Genomic DNA, 9,063 nt, shown 5'->3' with positions numbered 1-9,063 from the left:
GCATAAAATACCGGAGAATTTCACAATTCTGTTTTTAGAAATAGTTCTGTCACCAAGTTTAATTCTGCTTATGGGCGCATAAGACAATCAAATCGAGTAAGTTACAGGTTTGCTTTTCAAGTGATAATCAGGAAAGGAGAATACCTGAATGACGAGCCATGGAACGGACCTTAAAATAAATAAACGGTAATTTATATTACTGAGATTTAATAATTTATTTATTGTGATATTCAGATCTTTGTTTCTACAGTTCTGCTTATTCTTCAACAATATCAGTGTTAATTTTTTCCTCTTATTCATCACTTATTAAACTTTTATTGCGCATCAGAACAACCAACTGTCATACGTGGCAACCCAGTTCACAATTGTCGTATAATCTGGAAAACTCTGTAAAAATTCTTCATAAATTTCTGCATGTTGAACCGATTGGTGGACCCAGTTGCCAGCAATGCCAATTTCCAAATTTGGTGTGTTCGAATTATTGGCGGGTAACTGAAAATTTATGATAACACAAAATGATAGTAAATATACTATTAGGCAAAATATTAGAAAGCAAAGCAAATTCAAATATAAAAAAAAAAAAATAACTACCAAAAACCAAAATTACCTCCAAGTCTATGAAAAACTCTAGCGCTTTATTATCTTTGCCGTATACAAAACTCATGAAGTATCCACTATTTGGTAGTAACGTTTTGTCGAAAGGCCAATTCACAACCCTGGCCGGTGCTTTTGGTAGAATAAAAATCGTCAAGTGATCTGGTCCTGTTAAAGTGTAATTGTAACGTTTTGTGTTCGGCGTATTCAATATGATTTCGTTAGTGAGCGTTAGTAGAGGTTTTTCGCTTGGTATAATTGGGGCCTCATCGACGGGTAACCAGAAAGCGCTCGCTGTGTAGAAAATACTGTGTAAAAAAAGGAGATTTTTACATTTATGAAGATTTACATAGGGATATTCAAAGCCAACCTGGGTCTACGCAGCTGACAAGAGATTTCATCATTGCAAACATCGCTGATGTTGTGCATAGTTTTAAAACGATTTATTACATCTGAAAAGAGTAGCAAAATGTATATATGAATATAAGAAAGTTTGATTTAATTCCCTAGGTTGATTTCATATCTATAGGAGCAGTGGTAATTGGGAAAACTTGGTATAACCAATGCCGGGGAGTAAAAAAATTGGTAAATGATGGAAAAAGGGTTTTGATACAACATCAAGCCGCATGCCACGAATTGCAGGAGAATGTATAGGTATAAAATATACCCATTAAGATGGCAAAAAAACAATTTTTTTTCTTGATACTAATCCTTAAATTTGTCCTATAACCAAAAAAAGTTAATGATCTATATTTATGTGATTATTTATTTGTGCCTTCTACACTTTGAAAATTACCATTGAATTTGAATAGGAAAAATTTACTTTTTGGGTTTAAAATGTTTACAGATCGATATTATTTAGTTTTTTTCTTGACCAGGAATGTCCAAAAATGGATACCCTACACATAATTAAAAGGAGAATGTTTTGCTATTTCTATGGTTCCGCTGAAAACTCTCCAAATGAAAACTCTCCAATTAAAAATATCGTCATCTCCCTTTTTTATTTTGGATAAATAAAAAAATAAAGAAAAATATAGGTGATATTGTTTTGACTAAAGAACAATGTTAGGGTGGGACATTAAGAGAAAAGTATTCTTTTTGGCCATCCTATCCATCCATACCTACTCGCATACCTAGTACATACCTATGCACATACAGTGGGATAAGTGGGATAATATAGAATTTTTAAAAGTGCAGAGTTTCTTTGATCGTGTCATTATTAAAAGGGGGTTTCAATAAGGTAATATGTACTTCATAACAAACCAAATTATGTTGCACATCAGAACACAATATAACATAATAACATATATTAACATTACTTAACAAAAATAACATAACTTAACATAACATAACATAACATAACATAACATAACATAACATAACATAACATAACATAACATAACATAACATAACATAACATAACATAACATAACATAACATAACATAACATAACATAACATAACATAACATAACATAACATAACATAACATAACATAACATAACATAACATAACATAACATAACATAACATAACATAACATAACATAACATAACATAACATAACATAACATAACATAACATAACATAACATAACATAACATAACATAACATAACATAATATAACATAACATAACATAACATAACATAACATAACATAACATAACATAACATAACATAACATAACATAACATAACATAACATAACATAACATAACATAACATAACATAACATAACATAACATAACATAACATAACATAACATAACATAACATAACATAACATAACATAACATAACATAACATAACATAACATAACATTACATAACATAACATAACATAACATAACATAACATAACATAACATAACATAACATAACATAACATAACATAACATAACATAACATAACATAACATAACATAACATAACATAACAATTCGAGAGGCTTCGGTATTTCAAATGCTTAAGCCGTTTCTATTATCTAGTTAATTTGACCATGAAAACGCCGAGAATTCGATTTATTTATGATAGTTCTTGTTGAACCGATTCGGTACTTCGATCTGTGCGCAGCCTAACTGGTACGGGAATATTCAGTGGTGATTACGCAAAGTCTGTCTGGAGGACCGATTAGAGATAGAGATTATCGATTGTAATTTTAATAATATTGTCTGCTCGTGTCCTCGTATTTCACCATAATAACATTAGGAATTGGCAAATCATAAAAAATAATGCAGTTGAATTCAACTGCAAAATTAATGCACGAATTTAAAATCCCTTAGGTGATAGATACATTGATAGTCAGACTAAGTATGTCAGATAAAATCCCTCACAAAGTACTCGACAACCTCCAAGGTAGCCACGAAATGTCGCATGTGTCTTAACGAGATGGCTGAGTCATTTCACCCAAAGGTAACATGGATTCCTGACCATTGGGACATTGATTGTAAATGCAGAGCCGATGAACTAGCGAGACTCGGCACTAAATTGACCGATGAGTACATAGACAATGACATAGGCATACCCTTACAACAATATAAGCTACTTACTCTTGAGGAAATAGTAAGAGCAGCGAATGAAAAATGGCACTATGCAACCACCTACAGAATCGCCCAATAATTGTGGCCGACTCTCAATGCTAAACGCACAGAATCTCTGCTAAGCCAAAAAAAGCACACTTTTGAAAAGCATACACTGGTTTTAAGAAAGATAGAAAGTTCCTCACACAATAGGCTATGAGTTTGAGTGTGTCCCACAGCTAACTGTTAAGTGCCGAATACAACTTTCATCTGTGTCTTAAACCATTCTGTACCTTCTTACCTTTCGCTGTGTTAGTATGCCGATCTATTGGGTATACATAAATAGCTGATTCATTGAAGCGGATACTGCCATCGGCATTATGAAATATTTGATAGGTATGCTGTAAGGAAGAAGAAGAAAAACATTCAAAGTTCATTTAGATTCTAACTCAGCAACTTACCTGAACTGAGTAACGCTGTGGTGCCAATTTCGCAGTATACGGCGAACCAATTGGTGTAATAGCCAGTATAACGAATAATAAAGTGATACCGAGAAAGCAAAATATAATCGAGCGCGCTTTTCGAAACAAAAGATACAGTGGCATCTGAAAAACAAAAATTAATGGAATGAAATGGAGGCTAAGAAAATAATGATTGGGAATAGTTAGTTACCAAAAATCCTCCAATTAAGACAGAAAATATTGTAGCTACGATGGAAATTAGTATATCCGGATTTAAAGTTGTTCCCGAGCGTCCCAACACCGGTATAAATAAATAATATACAAATTGTGCTACATAAGAAAAGAACATAAACGGAACTATTTGGCTGGCTATAACGGCGATTGCGAACCAGTAACCTAAATTTCAACAGAAAGTACGTAATTTAAATGAAATCAAACAAAAAATGTGTGTATTGACACAATACATTCTTACCTTTGCTATGTAGTTTCGTTATCAAATTAATTATAAGAGCAACTGCATAAAAAAATACGGCCAGCATACACATGAACGCTGAATTAATATTCAAAATGGTTAAGGCAATCGTGAGTGCTATTAAAATGAGACATTGCGAGTGCAGGAAAAGTTGAATACGAAAACTCAAGCAGAGCGGGTGCTGTAGGTGACAAACAAAATTACAAAAAATGTGTGTATGTATATTGGTAACTTACCCGTTTTGTACACTCTAAGAAGAGAGCCGGAAAAATGCCTAAGAAATAAAATATTGGACAAAAGTAGAGGCCGAATATCAGCCAATCGCTAGAGAACCACGACATGGAATATCCTATGCTATCCAAAAAGTATGCTATGAAAATCGAGGCAGTCGCACCCACGGCGATAGAGAATATTTGTAGCAGCAGGGCAAGAGCGTATTGAGATATTATGGCGAGCCAGCCCAGATTTGTTGCCTTTGACATCATAAAGAGCGACCGAGTAATTGCTATTAAAGTGGCTAAACATACGACATAATTGATGATAATGCTGGTGCTTAGTGTATAGGAAAGCATAAACCAGCCGAGAAAATCGTAGAAAATTAAATGATCCGTTTTGTTGTCCGCTGCCTACGAATTGGAGAAGTTAATGTGATAGGATTGTTGATAGTTGTAGTGAATTAAAAATAAGAAGATTAAAAAAATAGAAATAATAAAAATATATCGGTACTATTTTTTTTAATTTTAAGTACAAAAAAAAAATATAATAGAAAAAGAAAAAAATCTATGGCTACTTAGACCAAAAACATTTTATTCGCGTTATTTTCTTAAATTCCCGTTTTCAATTAATGAAAAAATAATAAAAATAAAACATATATTTTTTTTAGTTTTAAATCCAAAAAAATAGTAATAAAAAAATAATAAATCTATGGCTTCTTAGAACAAGAAAATTGTACTCGCGTTCTCTTCTTAAATGAATGAATTAAAAAATAATAAAAATTGAAAGATGAAAAGTTTTTTTTTTAATTCTAAGTACAAAACAAAAAAATTAAAAATAATATTATTATAAAAAAATAAATTTATGGCTACTTTGACCAAACAATTTTTTTTTAATTTTAAGTACAAAAAAAAAAATTAAAAATAAATAAATATAAAATAAATTTATGGCTACTTAGAACAAAAAAATTGTATTGGCGTTCTCTCCTTAAGTGAGTGAATTAAAAAATAATAAATATTAAGAGATGAATTTTTTTTTTTATTTTATGTACAAAAACAAAAAAAAAATATATGGCTACTTAGAACAAATTTTCTTTTAATTTTAAGTACAAAACAAAAAAAATAAAATAATAATAAAAAAATTAATCTATGGCTACTTAGACCAAATTTTTGTTTTTAATTTTAAGTACAAAAAATCAAAAATTAAAAATAAATAAATAAAAAAACAAATTATGGCTACTTAGAACAAAAATTGTATTGGCGTTCTCTTCTTAAAAATAATAAAAATTAAGAGATAAAACATTTTTTTTTGATTTTAAGTACTTACAAAAAACATAAATTTTTTATCTTAGGCACCAAAAACAAACAAAAAAAAAAATAAAAATATAAATATATGGCTACGGGGAACAAATTTTTTTTTAATTTTAAGTAAAAAAAATAATAAATAAAAAAAAAAATAATCTATGGCTACTTAGACCAATTTTTTTTTTAATTTTAAGTAAAAAAAATCAAAAATAAAAATAAATAAATAAAAAAAAAAATTTATGGCTACTAAGAATAAAAAAAAAATGTATTGGCGTTCTCTTCTTAAATGAATGAATTTAAAAATAATAAAAATTAAAAGATGAACATTTTCTTTTTAATGTTAAGTACAAAAAAAAAAAAAATTAATAAATGAAAAATCTAACAAAATAAAAAAATTTAATTTTAAATAAATAATAAATAATAATACAATAATAAATCTATGCTTAAAAAAAATGTATTCCCGAGAACTTTTGTTGTTCTCGTTTTAAATGGATGTATATTTCAAATTGTATGAAGCACAATTACGGTGTGTTGTTGAAGGCTAAAGGAGGATCAGGAAGATTAGGTGGAAAAGGACTTGACTAGAAAAAAAACTACTGGCACGCTTTCTTAAACTCGACCATACACTCGACCCACACCAACTGTGAGACATTAGGCCACAGGAGACGCAGAATTCTGGGCTCGTACCTACTGGAGGAGGAAGACCTACAATTGCTCGCTCCTAAGGAGCTGGTTCGATTCCTCGGTATACTAAATAAATATAATTAAGTATTTAGGGGCGCACAATAGATCTATCTGGTGGCAGTGCATAAAAGCCTTAGTCTAACCCGTGCAACCATTGCCATACCATTAACAAGTCGTGACATTCACATTTCAGTTGAAGCAATAAAGCTCTCGATCTGTTCGGTCTTACGCGTATTTGGTTACCACGCTTGCCTACCGTTAGATTCCACATTTCCGGTGCATTGCCTACAGATTTGGCTAGACTTAGGACATTATCGCCAGTATTTTGAAGAGAACCAATGGGCAAAACTTTCATGCTGTCGAATTCCGTGTGATAAACGTATCCATTGTAAATATATGCAAAATCAAGACCTGTGCGAATAGAGAAAATCTTAAAATCTGTATAACTATAAAAAAAGTAACAATATTCCAAATAAGTAGCACAACGTACCCAGCATACCGGCGTAATCGCGAAAAATTTTAAAATCTGTACCAGAAGATATAAGATTCGTTTGATAAATATCCTCGGCCAATGTTGTGGCGAACGGATGTGGCACTTTGCGATAATAGTTAATTAGCCATGAATTACTAGCACTGGACCGGAAAAGAAGCTCCCGTCCACCCGAACCAGCAGCATCCAAATTGATTACCACTCTTTACGAAAGTTACCTTGTTATTTTTAATATTAATAAATGCATGAAAACTAACGAAATTTACTTGCAATTTTTAGCCCATTTGTGTTGTGTGATAAAACCGTGCGTTCCATCCAAACCTTCTTCTTCCGCGCCGTTGAATAGAAACACTATGGGATGCTCGAGAGGTCCATTCGATTTTGCGATAACGCGTAGCACTTCCAGCACTGTGGACACCATCGAACCATCATCTGCAGCACCCGGACTACCGGGAACGCTGTCAAAGTGAGCATTGATAAGCAAATAATTGGGGCTCGTATTGTTTTTTGCACTCAGTTTAACTAGGACATTTTGCACTCCTTGGTATAAATGAAAGCGGGAGGATTGACCGGAGACAATTTGCGTATCCACTTCAATATCAAAATAATCGCTCATCTGATTTTGTACTTTTTCGATCTCGTTCAACAATAACTCGATCGTTTCTACTTCGTTTGTGTTGCTACCCACTACTCTCGGACCGAGGCTGGTTAAATTGACAAGTATCTCTTCGGCGCGTTCAGCAATAAAGGAATCGGGATGTGCTGTTTCATCTCTGTGTGTGAGTGGTGTGGGTAAATGGTTTAATTGTGTGAGTACTATAGCCAAACCAAGGATTATCCAAAATGCTGTGAAGAAGGGCGCGTAGTACCAGCCAAGTTTTTTGGGTTGCTCGAGCTTTATTAATTGAATTGTAAGAAGGAAAAAAAAACAAATTACGTTAAAATTTTCTGCAAAAATCCACAAAAAGCTTTAAGAATTTATTAATAAGGACACTTCACCGCAAAACGTAGCCAAAGGAAAAATCAATAGGGTATATAATTATGGGACGAGCTGAAGTAATAGGTCCTCAACACATAGAGCGAGTCATCATAACTCGTCCGTTGTGATACCATTCAGAGAGCAAGGGGAAAGAGTTTCTAACTACAGTTGTGTTAATCGCTTCATGCTACTGGTGAAACTTATCAGGTGGCTAATATCTAGGTCTGCTATATCTGCAGTTATAGCAAACAAGTGAAAATTAAAATGCGTTGATTTGATTCCACCTCATCTTTTACCCAGCTGCCGCAAAAAGTACTCGAAGTAATGTCGAGTAATATCGTGGGCAATGCCCTTCCCGGCCACAAAAGTCGAGCGCTGAAGCGTTGTTAACCTTAGAAACTCACTCGAAGTACGTCCATGGAGGATTCTAATCCTCTCATCAAATCATGCAGCTTTTTATTTCTTATGCAACGCATTGGATTTTAAGTGGAACCGCAATGCTGATGCCCTTCGACCGTGCCTTGAGCTTTCTCGCTTCTTCAGTCGTCGGGACTAAAATATTACTTTACGAAAACAACGGCCAGCTTATTCAAAACTTGAATGAAGGCAGTTAAGCTGGAGTTAGGCATTCATGTCAATAATACTCGAATACCAAATGTAGGGTAGATCGGTAGGTGAAATGGTTGAAGCACCCCTCTGGCACTTCCCAAGAAGCGCTAAAGCGCCGCTTTGATACCATTATGAGACCTCCAACAGGAAGATATCTACAACCAGCCAGAGCTGTTGATATATTGTAAATGATTGATGAGATTTAGGTTGGCGCACTGCCCCAGGCTCTCGAAAAATGGAGCACCCAGTGACCTTATTCGTCTAACTGCCAAACCCGGACAGTTACAAAAGAAAGTGCACAACAGTGTCCTTCTCTGAAAGGTCCCCACAGCTTCTGCAAAGACGGTTAAACTGTAACCCTAGCTTTTTCGTGTGTGTGCCGATCGTCGAGTGATCAGTAAACACAACTACGAGTTTGGAAATTGAATGGCGAGGAGTCCCCAGTATTTTCTGAGACCTCCGTATATTGTACTGCGGCCAAAGGGTTTATGAAAAAGCACATGAAGAAATGGTGTTTCATCTTTTCTCCGCTTTCCTGAGAAATAATTTGAGCAATCCCTCTTTTATAACAGTTACTAGTTTCGTTCTGCACCATGGCGTCGAGGAGAAAATGTTAATATCTTCCTCGCTCACGCGTTCCCTAAGCATTTTGCATTTCGCCTGAAAAACACTAGCAGTATTCGGCAGTTTAAAGGAGATGATAAATTGGCTGATTTAGAGAAAACCCCTGCTCCGACTCCCGATTCC

At 33.6% G+C, this 9,063-nt stretch overlaps 1 protein-coding gene across 1 annotated transcript; it reads right to left on the bottom strand.

The window, feature by feature from the left end:
* Positions 1-295: 295 nt before the first annotated feature.
* Positions 296-8,126, bottom strand: LOC129246500 (endoplasmic reticulum metallopeptidase 1-like). The gene is made up of 12 exons (XM_054885369.1): positions 8,112-8,126; positions 6,995-7,623; positions 6,729-6,931; positions 6,495-6,649; positions 4,274-4,663; positions 4,038-4,218; positions 3,777-3,961; positions 3,566-3,709; positions 3,406-3,505; positions 965-1,046; positions 608-902; positions 296-492 (listed from the first exon to the last, which is right to left on the bottom strand). Exons 1-12 carry the CDS (start codon positions 8,124-8,126, stop codon positions 325-327), a joined length of 2,547 nt encoding a protein of 848 aa, XP_054741344.1. The 3' UTR covers positions 296-324.
* Between the last annotated feature and the right edge of the window lie 937 nt (positions 8,127-9,063).

This window comes from Anastrepha obliqua, chromosome 4 (genome assembly GCF_027943255.1).
Source record: "Anastrepha obliqua isolate idAnaObli1 chromosome 4, idAnaObli1_1.0, whole genome shotgun sequence".
NCBI lineage: Eukaryota > Metazoa > Arthropoda > Insecta > Diptera > Tephritidae > Anastrepha > Anastrepha obliqua.
This window is presented reverse-complemented; position numbering and strand designations above follow the sequence as displayed.

Coding starts and splice junctions, on each gene's coding strand:
- LOC129246500 (XM_054885369.1), bottom strand. Junction 6,932..6,994: donor AAATGGGCTAAAAATTGCAA/GTAAATTTCGTT, acceptor ACTTTCGTAAAG/AGTGGTAATCAATTTGGATG. Junction 3,710..3,776: donor TCTTAATTGGAGGATTTTTG/GTAACTAACTAT, acceptor TTTGTTTTTCAG/ATGCCACTGTATCTTTTGTT.